The 18460-nt window shown below is 38.1% G+C and overlaps 2 protein-coding genes across 2 annotated transcripts in view; one reads left to right on the top strand and one right to left on the bottom strand.

The window, feature by feature from the left end:
• Window positions 1-3149, top strand: part of tet2 (tet methylcytosine dioxygenase 2) — a 32051-nt gene extending 28902 nt beyond the window's left edge. The window contains exon 10 of the mRNA XM_015392215.1: window positions 1066-3149. Coding sequence (XP_015247701.1) covers window positions 1066-2330 — 1265 coding nt within the window. The 3' untranslated portion in view covers window positions 2331-3149. The remainder of the gene's footprint in view (window positions 1-1065) is intronic.
• Window positions 3150-6592: 3443 nt separating this feature from the next.
• On the bottom strand, window positions 6593-17247 carry ppa2 (pyrophosphatase (inorganic) 2). The gene is made up of 12 exons (XM_015392216.1): window positions 17019-17247; window positions 14377-14441; window positions 14251-14292; window positions 14117-14170; window positions 13026-13145; window positions 12693-12779; window positions 12456-12582; window positions 9743-9870; window positions 9572-9657; window positions 9414-9483; window positions 7072-7111; window positions 6593-6989 (listed from the first exon to the last, which is right to left on the bottom strand). Exons 1-12 carry the CDS (start codon window positions 17212-17214, stop codon window positions 6967-6969), a joined length of 1038 nt encoding a protein of 345 aa, XP_015247702.1. The 5' UTR covers window positions 17215-17247; the 3' UTR covers window positions 6593-6966.
• Window positions 17248-18460: the final 1213 nt, after the last annotated feature.

Genomic DNA, 18460 nt, shown 5'->3' on the forward strand with positions numbered 1-18460 from the left:
GATTTTCTTTAAGCCTTATACAACTGAAGGCAGCTTCTCATGTCCCTGTCAGGGAGCCTCCAACATGTTTCTCTTCTGTTCCCTTTTTCTCTTTAAGTCAGATAATTTCGGAGTGATGCGTTCAGTAGCAATATGGGCTTCAGATAAATATATGAATAAAGATAAAGATTTATATGCAAATTTAAAATTATTTTATGGCTTATATTTCTAAAAGAAAATTAGCTATTTATATCCAACCGTTTGTTTTGAAACTCAATTTGAGGTCTGATTACTATTGGCCTGGTTTAAAAAAACAAAACAACAAAAAAAACACTTAAAACACGTAAATTAACCTTAAATACTTCAAAAGGTTAAATGAAAACTAACAAAAGTCATTGATGTCTGTCTGAGAGTTGGTACAAGATTTCAAAGACTTTGAATCTCCATCAAACCCTAGAGGAATTCCCAAAGGTGAAAATAACATGGAATTTTGGTCAAATTTCCTAGAACTGTCCGGCCAAACAAAACTATTTCAAGCGTGAATCCAGACCTCATCCATTAGCATAGGGGTGCATCTATAATCCTGCTGCTTTCGCTCGGGGTCTCTGCCAAATTTGCAAAAACATTTAGTTAATCTTCTTAAACGTTTGGAGAAATATTCTCAATACTGACATTACTTTAAAAATCAGTATGACAGTGATCAATAGCAAAACAAAAAATAAAAGGTTTATGAAGTGGCTTAGTCAAAGGCCCACTTAAATAATGCTGTGGCACCTCAAGAGATCATTAATGCTCTGAGTTAAAACAATTCTGTAATGATTAGTGGGACCAACTACCTGCTTGTTTAAAAGACTTCTTATTCCTTCTTAACATAGGACCAGATTTATTCAGTTGTATTAAGAATTAACATTTTAAACTGCTCTTTGCTATTTACTCTAGCTATGGATTTCAAACATTGATATCTTGTTGCAATAAAAAAAAAAAAACAGGAGTAGTTATAAGAACTTAAAGAAAATAATATGAAACAGATTTATTTCCCCACTGTAAAGTAGTTTTTAAAAATCTTTTTCTGGTCTTGTTTTTTAGGCGCTGTCGGAGCCCCGCTTCAGTCAGGTCACCCATCATATCCCCTCGGTGCCATGCCTCAGCAAATTCAGCAGCCGCACCGGGGTGTGTTCCCCCCTTACCCTGCTTCGCCTAATACAGCTCTCCAAAGGTTCCCCAACAGTCCAGGATCTTTTCCAGGTTCTCCAAAGCCCAGGAGCATGTACTCTCCTCAGTCGTCAACCCCAGCCATGCCTTACCCTCCTTCATTTCCAAACTCTTACATGAACGGGCCTAATCGCCTACAGCCAGGTCCCCAATGTAATGGAGGAATGCCTGTCGAGGGTTTCCATCCGTTCTATCGCCAACAACAGCCAGCCATTTTCCCTGAGCAGCAGTGTGTTGCACAGCAACGCTTTGAGCTCAATTATCCAGCGAGGTACGGTCAGCCAGGCTTCCAGGTCAATGGTTACAGCGCCATGCAACACCCTCAACCCATGAGACATTACGGTCCTTTTGGCCACAACAGAACCTCAGATGGCCGATTTGACCCGCTATCAGGAGCTGCCTCTGTTAATGGTGCCGTGGATTATGCACTTGCTGTAGGGAAAGGAAACCCGTTTGGAGAATACCCAAATCCATACCTCCCTCAGAGCCCACACATCCCAGGCCAGGATTCCTTCCGTATGCAAATGCAGACAGAGATGGGCATGCCTAACCCACAAGTGCTTCCAGCTCAGCTCAGTGGCGGCTGTTTAAATGGCGAAGCACACATCAAGCAGGAGCCCGGAATGCCGCAGACACCCACGACCCCCAAAAAACCAGAGATGTGGTCGGACAACGAGCACAACTTTTTGGATCCAGAGATTGGTGGTGTGGCCGTAGCTCCCAGTCATGGCTCTGTCCTCATCGAGTGTGCGAAGCGGGAGCTGCACGCCACAACACCGCTCAAAAATCCTGATCGTAACCACCCAACGCGGATCTCCTTGGTTTTCTACCAGCACAAGAACCTGAATGAGGCAAAGCACGGGCTGGCGATGTGGGAAGCTAAGATGGCAGAAAAGGCTCGAGAGAAGGAGGAGGAGGCTGAGAGGAACGGCGGGGAAGGAACTCCAAGCAAGAGCAGCAAGAAGGGCGGGAAGCGGGAGCATCTAGAGTCTTCAGAGACCACTGGGGAACCTCCATACAAACGCTTCATAAAGGCACTAATGGAAGGATCGTCATCATCATTCACAACCAATACTCACGTAATGACTACTCCGTATGCATTTACCAAGGTCACGGGACCTTACAGTCAGTTTGTGTAGAAGACAACGTCCAGGGAAGTTGAAGGTGCTAAAACACAATTCACACGGATCAAATCACTAACGGAAGCCTTGTGATGAATAAAAACACACTGTTTTTCCTCACTTCTTACAAAACCAAGCTTTACTAGGTGATCCTTGGGAGGACGTGGTAACTCTTGCAATATACCTGAAAAATCTGTGGTGCTTCAAGTCTAACACACAAGGATCTCTTTTCTGCTGGAAACAAAGTTTCATTTATGCTGGCTTTATTTTTCTTACAGAGTTTCTAATCTTTGCATAAAGCACTGACTTTGTAAAGTCCAGAACTCCAGGGGCTGATAAGTCTACTAATCACCACTTTTTTTATTCAGATGCCTTCACACTAAAACCAGAATGCACTCTACAAGATATCCCCACGAACATCTCCATCATTTCTAGGAAGTCTGTGTTTCTCGGAGCACTTTTTTTTTTTATCATTTGAATCTAATGTTTCAGACATCAGTACATAGAAAGATACCCTGGATATGCTCTATAAAAATATGTATACAGGTGGAACTCTGTAAATGAGAATATCATGAAAAATTTGATCAATTTTGTGTTTCAATGCAATTAAGGGAAGCCTATTTTAATCGATCCGTAACTTAAAGTAGGGTGCCATCAAAATGGTTCAACTGTAACTTAATAAATGCTGTCAGTAAGGAAGAACATAGGAAAAAGAAGCTGAATGCTACCATCTTAGTTCCTTTAGCATAGCGAGCCCATGTTGAAAACATTATTTCCTCTTGTCTTTTGGTTTGTGTAATAGAGCTTCATCCACTCGTTAACTTTTTTGTAGTTGTAGGCTGGACTCGCATATCTGATGGGCATCATTCTTGTGTATTTCAGCTGCGTAATGATGTACATAAGGCGGAAGTCTGTCCAGATTCTGCACCCTCGGCCGTACTGCCTTTCCTAACCATGATAGAGTTCTTACTGTTAACCACAAAAAAAAAAAGGTGAAGGAATGAGAGCTAGGGGCTATTATTGGAATAATTCAGACAGAGCCTAATTGTTTATCTGTTGGTTTCAATGATCAAAGTTCACAGCTAATGACGCTCAGTCTCTTAAAACTACATGAAAAACAATATATCATTTTACACCCAAATCTGGGGCTTATTAAAAGTGGTTTGTTTGGGGTTCGATTAAATTCTGTATGGTTGTTTGATTTTATCACAGCCTTCATTAGAACAGGTATTGGTACATTTGGCTGTGTGGAAAATAGCATCTCTATAAAGCTTGTCAGCATAGAGAAGAGTGCTGATGGCTGAGCTGAAGATAACATGGCTCCCAAATCACTGCTGCTCATGTTTACTTGTGAAGTATGATCTGATGAATGCCATATTACATAGTATTACATAGAACATCATTCTTTTTCTGCTCCCAAAGCCACAACGAAAGGTCTTTTTTTTTTTAGACATGCTTGAGGAACAATCAACGTATAAAACTCTGATTTCTCTCATTGCATTTCAACTTTTACACCATCAAGTCAGAGATTAGAGGACAATCCAGTAACTGAGTGCATGTAACCAGGCTCACCGAAACTTTTTACTGCAGATACACGGATTCTGAAGGACGCATTTGTCCTTGTTATTAAACGAGCATCTGTTTTTATACTGTACTATTTCTTCCACTAAACTTTACATCAAAAATCTTAGATAAAATACTTCGGGAACCGTGCCAGTTAGAGATGGGTCAGTTATGTAATTTAAAATCTGATTTTAAATTATTTACTCTTAGGTTTGATTCTGGTAAAACCCTAAAAATGAATTGCAAAGAGGTTTATTAGTGGGCTTATGCGATCTGCATAAAGTTTTATCTTTAGATAAACATTTGGGTTAGTGAGGCTTTTCATATTTGCATTGATACAGTTATAGCCAGTATATGGCCAATGACACAAAAATTATTTTTCAAATAGGTTTTATTCAGTAAAATATCAGCATTAGGTTTTAATGTTAATTTTGTTTTTACAGTAACTAAACCCAAAATCCATCATACCTGGAGGTAATAAGCTGCTGTCACTATTTTACACCATGATGTGTACACCTGATTATATCCTATATTTCTTTAAACAATCTCGTTTTATTGGTCTCAAGAGGGTGAATTTTATTTTTTAATGTTTGTCATCTCTAATAATTTTATATTTCATGAACAAAAAAAAAATGCTTGAGCTATATCGCCTTTTGATTTATTCTATAGGGGTTTCACATCTTGAATAATTGAAATTAATTTGATTTTCCAACGATATTTGAATTCACAGAGATGCATCTGTAGCGAAATGTTGAACAGGTCATCCTATTGGTGCTTTTATCACTCTGATGTCACATACTGTATAACTTAACCATTCATGTGATGCATTTTAAACAAAAAAAATAATAATTTTTAGATTTTAGCAGGTTTATTTTGTTGTTCATTGTGAGCGTTTTTTTATAATTGTTCCTTACTGTAGGTTCACCGAACATCCTGGTTTGTGAATATTGTAGTTTTTATGTCTGTGGTGCTCAGTAAATGTGCTTTTTATAATACACTGAGGAACACAAACAGGGTAGGCTCAGTGTCAGAGTGCAGCTGGCTTGCTGCTGGGATAGAACTAAGATTAAAAGGTGAAATTTGTACAGTAAATTAATTACCCATGTTGGATTTTTTTTTTTTTTTTTAGATATATGTTGTAAATTGTGCTGAGCGTCATTGTGTTTCTTTAGGTTCAACAAGGTGCTATTCGAACTGGTAGAAATGTACAATGTGAAATTTTTGGACGTAATGAGGAGGCTTTTAAATAATGTACAGTATAAACCTGTCATATACCTCAAAACTAGCTTGGCAATAGGATTATGACATATCTTTCATCATTTGTGGGCTACTGTTCACACTATGTGGAGACAAAAAGGCAAAACAAAGCTCCATAGTTTCTACTTTCAGTATGTTTTTAAAGTATTAGCCGAAGCTTAACATTACTGCAAATCAGGGACATTTTAAGTAATTATTTGAGCAGCATCAAGCCTTTTTTAACAGTAGGGGACTCTACAGCATTGTTTTTTTTTTTGTGTGTGTAATAGATTTTACACAAATTTAAACGAAAAAGCATATCGTGCTAAAGGTTTTCTAAATTAACATATATGCACTGAATTGAAAAAAGGGAATATTGACGTAATTAAAGCAACATGTTTGCTTTTGCTCTCAAGCAAAACCAGAGCAGTGATTAAAGCTCCTGCATGGTTGTTAATTTAACCCCTTAATTATTTCTTCAACTTAATTGAAGATCGGTCGTGTTTTAGCTAAAACTCTCCCCATTTTTTTTTGTATTGATTTCTTTTTAAGCACTTCATTTACTTTTCAGGAAAAGAAGTATGTAGTTAAAAAAAATGAAATGTTTTATTTAAACAAATTGTACATGTTTGAAAAAAATAAATTATGTTACATTGTACATAGCAAGAATTTGTATTGCAGGAGTACAACTCATTGAGATTCATGTAAGGCTCTTTTTGTTCTGTAAACTGACCCATGGCTCATCTTATATGAACTTTAAAAAAAAATAAAAAAAATAAATAAATAAACTGGGGCCTTTCCAGGTGAATAAAATAATGGATTTCCCAGGAAGTTGTTTTTTTTTTTTTTTTGTAAATACTTTAACAGCAGTGTTTACAGTCATAGAATAAGTATAGCTCAGTTGTTTAGATGCTCTAGTTTTCAATTGTTTTGTTTAATAAAATCATTCAATTTAAGTAAAATAAATAAAAATAGAAACATTGATTATCCTTGTACAGGACCCAGCTACAGTAGCAGGTTTTCGAGGAGAAAGCCGAGGCACCAGAAGCGGGTTTAAAGCATAGCCATACTTGAAGATGCTTCAGAGTGTTTCTGAGTGAGTCAACTTTACTTGAATGACTTTCCTGACTTAACCTGTTCATTTCATGTGCTGAACTCAGACAGGTTAAGACAGCAGTTTGTACACTCTTGGTCTTTTTGCATTTAGACACTAAAAAAAAAAAGAAAAAGAAAAAAAAGTGCTTTAAGTTCTTGTTAAGTTTGGTATGCTAAAAAAAATGAAATAAGGTTGGCTTGTTAATACTGTAAGTATTGTAATGTACTGGATGCAGTTTAATTGAAAGCTGTTAATTGTATCATTCCTGATGTTGCCGACATGTGGGTGTTTCTTTTTTTTTTTTAATAAAACATATTTATTTAAAAGAACTGGATTAATTCCCCACACACACATAATCAAGGCCAATTTTAACAGAAGTACACAGAGGTCAGGTTTAGACATTTTATTTATTTATCCAAAATTAGAAATGTGTTTTACTGTATACACAATGTCTGTCGCTGAAAAAAAAAACCAATATCTGTTGATTGTTGTCAGATCAAAGCATACATTAAATCAAAACAATCAAGTACATAACCAACTTAGTGTACTGCTTAAAATATAAAAATCATTTGGCTCTGAAACATGAGTGTCTTTGTTGGACCATATGTTCCCTTTTGATAATCTTAAATTAATTTGTCACATTATTCCGCTGCTGAAACGTATAAAAAAAAAATATATCCACCTGTTTGCATAATTAGCGGCAGGATTACTTAATTTCAACCAAGACTTTCCGATGTTTCCCACGATAAATTAAGGAGGTCATACGAAATGCCACTTGTTCACTGCCGGAGATACAGAGAGATTTAGGATGAAATCAGAAATTTAATGAGTTTAATAAATAAAACAAAGTTATACTTTGCTCACCTTCTGCAGAGACAGGATGTGCATTACCAAACGCAGGAGCCTAAAAAGGAAACCATGCTTATTAATTATCTAAAGGCAGTTTAATATTCCACCAAGTTACATACAGATGTTATAAAAAAAATATATGATTTAATCATCTTTTCAATGTGGTGTACAAGTTTGTATTTTGTGGAATCCACATAGTAAAATAAATCATACAGGCATAAACAAACATAAACCTCGATAAATATCCCTCAACAAGCTGCCTGCTGGATGTTGTCCATTTTTCCCACTAGAATTGTTTCAGTTTCCTGGAACCGACCAGACTCCTTTACTGTTGTTCTTAGATTTTCTATGGAATTAAGGTCAGGATCTTAATTCCATAATGTACCAATCTGTCCAAAACGATCACAATTAAAACAACAAAAATCGCTACAATTTTCAAATACAATACAGGAACCACTAAAGGAGGCTCAAAGCTTTCAAAATGGAAAAATGCTGCAACACTAGTGTTATTCTTCCCAGTGAAGTTCTTTTTTTTAACCATCTTCCGCTTTATCCAGGACAGGGTCTTGGGGGCAGCAGTCTCAGCAGAGACTCCCAGACTTTGCTCTCCCCCAGCAGAGGCATTCCCAGGCTAGTAGAGAGACATAGTCCCTCCAGCTTGTCTTGGGATGTCCCCGGATTCTCCTCCCACTGGGAGGTGCCTGAGGCGTCAAGGGGAATCTGAAAAAGATGTTCTAGCCACCTCAACTGACTCCTCTCGAGGAGAAGCAGCTTTACTCTGAGCTACTCCCAAATAACAGCTCCTAACCCAACTCTAAGGAAAGCCAATTTCATTTGCTTCTATCCAGGATCTTGTTCTTTCTGTCATGATCCAGATTTCATAACCATCAGTGAGAGTAGGAACATAGACCGACCGGTTTGATCGAGAGCTTCACCTTTTTGCTGAGCTCTCTACACCACAGCCGACCATTAAAGCAGCAGCCACAACGATCCATCTATCAATCTCCCCTCACTCATGAACAGGACTAGAGCTGGGCGATATAGCTAAAAAATAAAATCTCAATCATTTTTCTTTTGTCATCTTGGAAGATTACGATTTTAATCAATCTTAATTTAAGTATTAAAAACTATGTGCCTGAATTTTAAACAAAATAAAATTAGTGTAAAAAAAGGAAACTTAAATATGCATAACATAAATCTTGTGCAAGTAACACAGTTGCTCACCCAACAAAACTTTTTGATTTTTTAATCAGTAATCAGGTGACAGAGGACAGCCCAGGCGGAGTCCAACATGCACTGGGAAAAGATTCAAATTAATGCCGAACCCTAGTAAAGGGCCCTCAACTCTGTACTCGTGGAGCACCCTTCCAGAGGGCACTGTGAGGGTCGCTGTTGTACGCTTTCTCCACGTTCACAAAACACATCTGGACCATCTAGGTGCACTCCCATGAAGTCTGCAGAGGGTGTAGAGCTGGTCCACTGTTCCACAGAAAACCACACTGCTCCTCCTGAAGCTGAGCCTCTCCACTACCCTGGCATAGACCTTCCTGGGGAGACTAAGAAATGTGATCCCTCTATAGCTGGAACACATCCTCCAATCTACCTTCTTGAGAGGGAAACCACCCCTCCAGTTTCCCAGTCCAGTGGCACTGTGCCCAACAACAAACTAATGTGGAAGATGCATGTCAGCCATGACAGCCCAACAACATCTACAGAGATAAAGTACTCAGGGTGGACCTCATCCATCTCCAAAGCCTTGACACTGTGGATTTCTTCTACCTCACCAACTTCAGTCTGGGTGAAGAACAAGTCCAGCTCCGAGCACCAGATGGAGGAAATCCTCAAAGTATTACTTCCACCGTCTGCCAATGTTCTCAGTCAAGGTTAGAACCCGCACTAAAAACTGTGAGCGAAGCACTGCTTCCCCCTTCAGCTGAAACCTGGAAACAGTTCCCTGCTCCAACAGAACAATGACCCCCAAACACAAACTGTTTGAATCGAACTGACAATAGACCCCTGCAACATCCCCAAACTCATATGATGACTCATATGATGACACCTATCAAAATAAAAAGAAAAACTTCTGTTTTTGACAAATGGAGACCCATATAGTTTTTCTACAGCATGTAAGAAACATTTAGACCGATAATATTACAGAAGCGGATGTAAAGGTGTGTGTAATTTATTCAAGAGAATTGAACACGTGTTGTTTAATTATTCTCCCCTAGAAAAGAACTAATTAAAATGAGTCAAGCTTAAAATGATTTCCAACAGCTGCGGTAAGAAGGCTGAATGTAAGTTTTAAAGCCAAACAATCTGTGCAAAAAAAAATGAAGAAGTGGATTCTAGATCCTCACCGACTGAACGACAGCTCTGGCTTCTTCAGCGCTGAACTGGAAAGGGCTGCCACAGCAGGACATGTTCTTACTGGGGGGAAAAAAACACAGCAAAATGGCTCTAGACTGAAGTTCAGCTTTCCCACCCGCCTGATGGATGTACACATCGTCTGCGTTACCATTCGATCCCTCCAGCATGCGTTTGCTTGTGCACAAGTGCCCTCCAGTGCTCATGGGTGGACTCGATTATCTCGACTGCAAAATCCTGTCACAAGGAGAAATCCATTTAAGCACATTCAGTTTGAGCTGATCTACCAGCTGTGCTCCATTTATTCAAATGAATTAATAACCTTGTCTTTGAATTCTTCATTAAATCCAAACTGGTTTTCAGGCTTTCCGTCGGGCACCTTGTATTTCCTAAACCACTCAACAGTAGCCTCCAAATGACCTGGTCGGCTCCGGCGAACGTCTTCTATACCTGAGTGGAGGAGAGAAAACATTTTCACATTTAGAAGCCAGGCGCTACCTTGGTTTCCATGAAACATAAGACTCGTCTGTCTGTTTATGTTTGAGATCAAACCTGTAAAGATTTCTAAGAATTAGCCTCGTGGAAAAAACAAACAAAAGCTCTTAACATCCACACCTTATGTTTAAAGAGTGCAGAATATCAACAAACCCATGTTGACGATAAAAACTAGAGGGGTAAAATCTAGTGAGATAATTAGGAAGAGTCACTAAAGCGGCAACTGACTATTTACAACTCAATATAAAACATACAAAAAAATCCATACAAATAGATTAGAATATCACCAAAAATATAACTTCAGAAGGTTTGTTCAAAAGGTGACAGTTGTATATTTTAATTCAAGTATTAATTACTGATAACTAGAATCTTTCATTAGACCAATATAAATGATTATTACTACAGATTTATGTTTTTCCCTGAACGTTAATGCTGCTGAACTGTGAGTGGTCAAGCCGACAGTCACTGACACCAAAGTTACTGCTGACTTATAGGACTGCTTCGAGTGCTGAAGCCAAGCATAAAGGGCAGAGACTTCTGCAACCGCACACATCAAATGTTGCTTGGGTCTGGTCGCGAACCAGTTGTGCTGGTTTGCTTCTGCACCGTCTCTCCGGAATGTCTAGGGACGCACAGCAGTTTTTCCACCAAAGCGCAAGGGGGAGCCTATTCGACAACTCGCAAGAACTTCGGGGGATAGTCAAGAGATCTTTGGCTGCGCCGGCAGGAGTGCTTATCTTCTAAAACAACAATGGCACTTCTGCAAGATATGACGGTCATGGAGATGGATCTGGAGTTGCTAGACATCGAAGAGGAACAGGTTCTGTTAATGGAGTTGGCAAAAAGATTGATTAACCTTTTGTCGTTTTGGTCCACTGTAGTTGTTCCTCGGTCTTTAAAAAAAGGCGCGCCCCGGCACCAAATCGAGAAGGACGACCACACAGACAGCCGGAAAGGCATACCACCGACCAATCACAGCTGCTTTTTGACTGCGCACTTCCACTTGAGGTCTGTGTGGGTTTGCGACCATCTGACACATAGTCGGGATTTTTTTTTGAGGTGCACGACGACGGTTGCAGAACCTCTGCGCGGGGGGCGTGGTCGCACACAGAGACAGATTTGATGGCAGATGATAGAGGCTATGCATCAGAAGCATAAATTGGCCTTAACAATGAACATTTTAGTGAAAGGAAAAGAAATGTGGTAAGAATAATGTGCACAAGCAAATGTGATACCTTCAGCTCTGTATGAGAACTTGTGAGGCAAAGCCTAAAAAATAGTTTGGGGGAGATTCACAGGGAATGAGCCTATTCTGGACTGAAAACTTAAAAAAGTCAGTGCTGACAAATAACTGATCAATCTTAATTAACCTAAAGATCTCAAAGAAACTATGAAGAATCATCAAGCTTAAGATGAGAGACACTAAACCCAACAACAAAGATGATCTGGAAGCTTCTATCAAAGCTGCTTAAGCTTCCTTTCAACATCATCTTTATGTTAGTCTGTTTTCATGAAGTCATTCATGGTAAAGGACAACCAGCCAAGTACTGAGTACACCTACCTTACATCCAAACACTGTTCAGTACATTCACATCTCTACATTAGAAGTTGTTTTCTTATTTATCTTTAGTTTTCAACTGTTAAAACTAATTGGGTTTTAATTAGCTCCAAGCCATTAATAACAGAATAGTTTTCACTTCCTAAATGCTGCAAGACTCCAGTAAGTTTTCCTGTAAAGGTCAGAACACACCAGTTAAGGACTTTTTAATCTCCAAACCAATTTTTTGTCAAACTGACTGTGTATAGAGAGGCTCCAACTAGGCAGGATGGGCAGTTCGTACAGATCATTTTCACTCCTGCCTCTGTACTATACACAAATTACAACAATTTCCCACATCTCACTTGGACAGTTTAAAAAAATAAAAAAACACCAGTGCATTCTATAAAGCAAAGCCCCAATTTGAGTCTGTGCAGTATCTCGAACCAGAGAAGATAGGGAATGTTCATATATTAAAAACATAATGAGATCTATGTCTAAGAAAAACAAAGCAATAAACTCTGTGGCATGGTTTATACTGTATGCAGACTGAGGCAGTGAAGTGATTCTCAGAGAGAGATCTGGGAAGTTTATCTTATTTTTTTTCATTAAAAGGTGAGAGAGATACACCTCACTTACCTGCTCTGTCTGCTGCTCGTTATTTGTTTTTCTGTGACGCTCATAGAGGATCACTATTTTACTATATCTATTTTTTTCCTGCCCCCCCAAGGAGATTGATTAAGTATGGTTTCTGCCCATCTTTGTTTTTGTAAGACTTAAAGAGGAACACTATTTTATCCTCCTGAATTCCTATCATGGGTAAAGTATTCTATTTGTTAATGTTTCATTCATTGTTTTTGCATGAGTCCGCCCCGCTGGCTGTGTATGCTCTGTGCAACTCCAAAACTGACTGTTTCCCATGCGATTAACAGATTTGACTTTGAACACATTTATTCAAGGATTGCGGTGAAGGTTGTTGCTAACATATGTTTACGACACTCACAGTTGAGCTTCTCAGCATCTGGGTCGTTGGCATTGATGGCGATCACCTTCCAGTCCATCTCTCCCTCGTCTATCATTGCCAGGATGCCCAGAACCTTTACTTGGATCACCTGACCTGGAGAGCACACCTGAAGAACAGTTCAACGGGTTAGAGGTAGACATACAATCCAAATAACACGCACGTCTTTGCATTTGTAAGTATTAACATCGACTACAGAGTAAACAGACATCTGCTTACCTGCGTGCCGATGTCACAGACATCAATGGGATCGTTGTCACCGCAGCAGTTTGTTTCTTTGTCCTTGTGGTTTGGGTCCTCCCAGGTCTTTATGGAGGAAGAATCCAAACACAAGTATGAACCCAGATGTTCTGACAATTATCAACAGCTAACAAAATACACAATGCTATGCAAAACAGCACCACGAAGTCAGCCACTATTACAACAAATATGTAAGAGATGGTTAAGGATGCAAATATCAGCAAATATCAGATAAAGAGAACATTTTGGACACCCAACATAAGTAAACAGAAGCATCCTTGAGTCTGCAGCCCTCCATGTGATTCTCCTGACCTGGGGGAGCGCTCCATAGTTCCAGATGTATCCTTTATGAGGAAATATGTTGGCAACATATCTGAGCTTTCCCTTCTTCACATCTTGTTTGATCGGATTCAGCGGCTCCTTCGTTGCAATCTGGAAAATAAGTTAATAATAAATATCTATAGTAATTAAATTCTTATTAGCGCTGCGCAAATAGTTTTAAACCTGATTACAAGATCAGTGTCTGCAATATATTGTGGTCAAAAAAATAAAATAACTGCTTGGAGGAAATATGTTTAGACTATAATACTGTTATAATAGTATAGTCCAAAACTTGAATGGACTCTATACCAACAAGTGAGACAGATTAGAGTCAGTTTTTCACAGAAGATGGAGCAAAAACTTGGGATCACCATCATTCACTAGAAAGTCACCAGCTTCTATTTTGGATGTGAAAAATGGGGCAAAGTCTGGTTAAACGCACTAGAAAAAACAGGACCTGAGACTAGGCTTTAATCTCTGGTAATCTACCCATGTCCAGATTTATAAATCCTGAAATGAGCATAAAAAGGACTTGTTTTGATTCAATAAATAAGAACTCCAAAAGAACCTATATGTTTACAATTTTTCTTTAAAAAAATTTCCATTGGGGCATTGACAAATTTGAAGGATATGATTAAATGCTGTTACTACAAGACGTTTAGTGTTATACAATTATATTTTTTTATGGAGCTGGTTCCTGAGGAAGCCTAATTTAAATAAGTTTATTTTTCAGGAGTATTATTTGTGATTGTGGGGCTCTGATTGCTGTGGTAAGCAGAGCAGAGCCAAAGAGTTTACTGAGAAAGACAGCGAAGAAGTATTGTTTTTATTTTTAATCATCACTTTTATCATTATCTCGATAATATTACCCAATATGGTGATAGGATTTCAATGCATACTGCCCAGCCCAGGTGTTATGTACGATTAATGAAGTTAACGCCATAAAATATTCTGCTTTATTACGCTTTCTGTTCCCTTAATAAGAGGCAAAACAATCTGTGATCAAAGTAAGTATTATTCACTTTTATAACAACACAATAAACAAACCTCCATGCAAATGAACAAGGCAGCTTGTCACTTACTTCCATTTTAGCGTTCGACCACCGAGGCACCTCAACCACCATGTTGTACAGCACCTGGAAGTGAACAAGGCATGCTGAGGCATAGAATGCATGTATGCATAAAATGGCCATAGTGTATTTAGACCTGACAATACCTTCATCTCACTCTTAGGTTTTTTAGCCGGAACATCGTTATCCTATAGGAAGGAAACAATCTGTTTAAATGTTTGTCCTCAGCAGAAACTAAAAAAAAAAAAAAAAAACAGCTGTTAACCAGTTACCTTCTCTGACTCAGCTTTAAGAGGAATATCATGGAACGGTGAAATGTATTTCCCATCAGAGGTTTCTAGGAGGTAAGAAACACGTGTTGACCATCAGAAAAGGAAATCAGGGTACAGAAGTTGAATAAATAAAGATCAGCACAGCAAAGACGTAGTTAACAAAATAAAACATGTTTGGTGATTGTATGCTAGCTATTTTTTCCTCACAGATCTCGCAAAAAAACAGATAAACAGAAATAAAAAACTTAAGGGACAGATTCAGCTAATAAAAGTGTATTTATTTCAATTCCTACACTTACATGTAGTCCACAGCAACATGCATAGCAGCATCAGTGAAACAGTCTTTTTCTGACTTTAATTATAGGTGGCAGTTTCCACAATTTCTGTCAATGAAACTAAAACACTGAGATTGACAGCTTTAATTTTCATTTAAAAATTGCTGTTCATTTTTTAATGCCGTTAGTAACATAGAAGGCACTTTTTTCCACCTAAAGAGTTAGAAACTTAGCGTCTCACTCGTGTTGAATGCTATGTAACTAAAAGTCAAGTTCCTCTATTTGGAAATAGCAGTTTTCAAAGTAGATGTTATAATGAAAATACAGTTAAAGGTACAGACTGGATATAGACAGTCAACCTTGTATTATAAGTCGACAAAGGAACCAAATAATTAATTTAAATGGCAATCTCTATGAGCAAGCAGATGATGTGTTGGCTTGGTGTTATTCAGTTAAATAAATGTGAAACATTGTTTATTTCAAATCAAACTGACAAACTTATGGAAGAACAGTGATTGTTTTGTCTGTTTTTTTATCAGTCTGACTGAAGAACTAGTTTTAGGTCGATACAATGTCAGAGTTTTTCGTCAGTTTTCATTACTAATCAGCGTTAATAAACATCCTGTTAAAACGTTTAATGAACATTTATTTATAGCTACCTATTCATTTTTAGCTACTTTATAAAAGCTTTTTAAAATGTTTTGCAGCACATCTCCTTGATAGGAAATCAAATATGTACTATATAGGCAAATGGATTTGTAGAAACATTTTACAGCAATCTAATGAACAAGGTTTGAACTTTTAAATATTTGTACCTGATATAGATACTCAGTAGGAGAAGGTCAATAAGAGACAGTGTGGAATGTTCAGCACAGCCAATAAGATTATTAGGACAGAGCAAAGGAAGCTGGGAGATTTGTTTAGAAAAGGTACACAAAAAAATAAGGCCCAGACATTGTGGATCACCCAGTTCAAATCTTTGGTGGATTTTTTAAGCTTTATATCGCCCTCTAGAGGGGGATATAGAGCAAATTTAAGAAATCTTTTTTACCAAACCACAACATTATTGTTTTGTTGTTTAATTCATTTTATTTTCTAACCCCTATGTAAGGTCAAATGAAATTTTTACATATGTGGACTATCAATATTATCACTAATTATCAGCATTTTTGATTAGCTACATCTCAGCTTATTTAAATTCAGGGGCAGAGCTAGATGGGGGCCAGAGGTGGCCATGACCACCTTTAGCCAGTCATTGGCCATCCCTACCATTTTACTCTCAGGGGGAATGTTCAGACTTATTAAACATTTACATTTTTTATATATTAAAATTTACTAGACAACTAATACGCTGTGGTTAATTATGCACATCAAAATACTAACTTTTAAGTTTATATATTCAGAATTCATGCTCACTTCAGAACTAAATTTTGTGTTATATGTGGTAAAGAGAAAATGTTCTGCAAGTCATCTAGGAGTCTTCAGTGAAATCATAGATAAATAACTACTTTAATCATCCATCCATCCATCCATCCATTATCTGACACGCTTGTCCCAATTGGGGTCGTGAGGGGTGCTGGTGCCTATCTCCAGCTGTCAATGGGCGAGAGGCGGGGTACACCCTAGACAGGACGCCAAATACTTTAATCATTTAAAAATCCATTTAATTTAGATATTAGTACACGTAAATATTATTCTTATGCAGAACAATTTTTGATAAAACTATGTAAATAATGAAAATGGGAACAATGTTTGCCCCAGAAATTTTGTCCACTACCTTTTATTTAGACAGCACGGATGTTTAAATATATGCGTCTATTTGTTAGCAAAGGCTGTAGGAAGGTAAAGCTTGTCTTTATTTAGAAAACATGAATGTTGTGCTTGTTCCTGTTGGAACAGTGTAGAATGACCCTAAGGTTCTGGTGCCTATCTGCTTTCTGCCACCCCTTAGTGTACATTGGTTTTTGACTGGCCACCCCTATTAAAATTTTCTGGCTACGCCTCTGTTTAAATGCGATATTTTCTCAGCATCCCGTCCAAATCTGCACATGTGCCATTCGTTTATTAACTGCATGGTCATTAGAATACAGACATAGGCAAAATAAAGTAAGAATAAGGAAATTAACGCTCAACATGAACCATTTGATATATTTTTCTGCTTGGTAGTTAGCAATTAAAATGCTTTAAATTATGCTTCTTAGTTTTACACACTCAGCTCTAAAGCTAAACGCCCACAAAGCACCATACCAGCGCCTGGATCATGTTCTAGTAACCATGGCGACCCAACAGACCAGGGCCGTTATGTATCCCCACTCTAAATATGCTGTTACTCATGGCTTCATTCATCATGGCGGAGGTGAAACTTACTAAAATAAATGCGGTAGTCTGGAGAATTTGGGTGTCCTCTCTCCTCCGTTTGATAGTGCATCATTTTTCTGGAATAATATAAACTGGTTACAGCCGCTGCTGTTCGTGTGACTCCTTTGTTGGTACAGGAAGCGGGAAAAGGGGAGAGAAGAGTCACCAAGCAGCCGAGCGAGGAGCGGAGCAGCTGTGGTCTCATTATAACCTGAACACTTTGCTTTGCTCTGTCGGTTCCGGTTTCCGCTTCTGCTCTTCCTCCCGGCAAGGAAACAAGATACCACTCCCGGTTGGATTTTCAAAGTAAAAAAAAACAAGTTGCAAAAAATATATTTATATTTTCCTTTAAAATCACATTATTCGCCTCATTATTGGGTACACATGCCCAATTTCTTGTGATATAGTTTAGTGTATTAGGGTTGGGTTGTCCAAAATGTCTGATCGGAAATTGTTCCTTTAAGGACTCTACAAATAAAGCAATCTTACACATAGGATAATATTTTATGTCTAACTATTCCATTTAGAAATGCCATTTGTTAAGTCTATTGTTATTTATCCACAAACTTTTTTTTTCAAGCTTTTATTGCCATTACATTCCCACAAGAACAGAGCAATGAAATGAAATATCTGCATTTAACCCATCTCCTTGGGGAGCAGTGGGCTGCCACAGGCAGCATCTGGGGAGCAGTCTTTTCTCAGGGACCCAGAGTGGCACTCTGTGGGAGTGGGGCACAAACTCAGAACCACTGGATTCCCAGTACCCAGGGGTGCCTAAGTCCAGCCAAGAGCTACCATCCTGTACCTTTTAGATGCATCTCTTCTCTAGCACACCTATTTCTACAGCCTCAGACCCCACATTTAGCTTAGCAGAGGTGTGGTAACGTAGCCACTCATTTGATTCAGGTGTGTTAAAAATGGTTGCTTTAAAAAAATGCAGGATAGTAGCTCTTAAACATTGGACTCGAGTACCCCTTCCCTAACCACCAGGCTGCTGTATTTTTTTTATACTGTTGAAAAACACTAAGCATCTGTTTTTTTTTAAGTATGTTTGTGCTAAGGTGTTGTAGGTTGATGTTTTTGACTAGTTATTCCCTGAAATTCCCTCTCTCATAGTGTTCTCTGTCAGAACCAAGATATATCACTGAAAAACTAAACGTTCCATTTTAAACTTAAAGTATAAATCAAGGCAATTTGAAATCAATTTTGAAAAGCATTTTCTAATCGCATGTTCTAGATTGAATTTTTTTAAGAGTACTTGTAAATAGTATGTATCAATCCACTATTAAATAATGGAACTTGAAAAGCTATCTTCAAATCCCATTTTTAAATGGAAATATTTTTTTTAATAAATCTGATTAGACACATTCCCTAATCATACATTAATCTAATCAAATGTTCTTCCATCCGTCCGTCCATCCATCCATCCATCCATCCATCCATCCATCCAT

This window comes from Cyprinodon variegatus, unplaced genomic scaffold (assembly GCF_000732505.1).
Source record: "Cyprinodon variegatus isolate N-32 unplaced genomic scaffold, C_variegatus-1.0 Scaffold579, whole genome shotgun sequence".
In the NCBI taxonomy this organism is placed as follows: domain Eukaryota; kingdom Metazoa; phylum Chordata; class Actinopteri; order Cyprinodontiformes; family Cyprinodontidae; genus Cyprinodon; species Cyprinodon variegatus.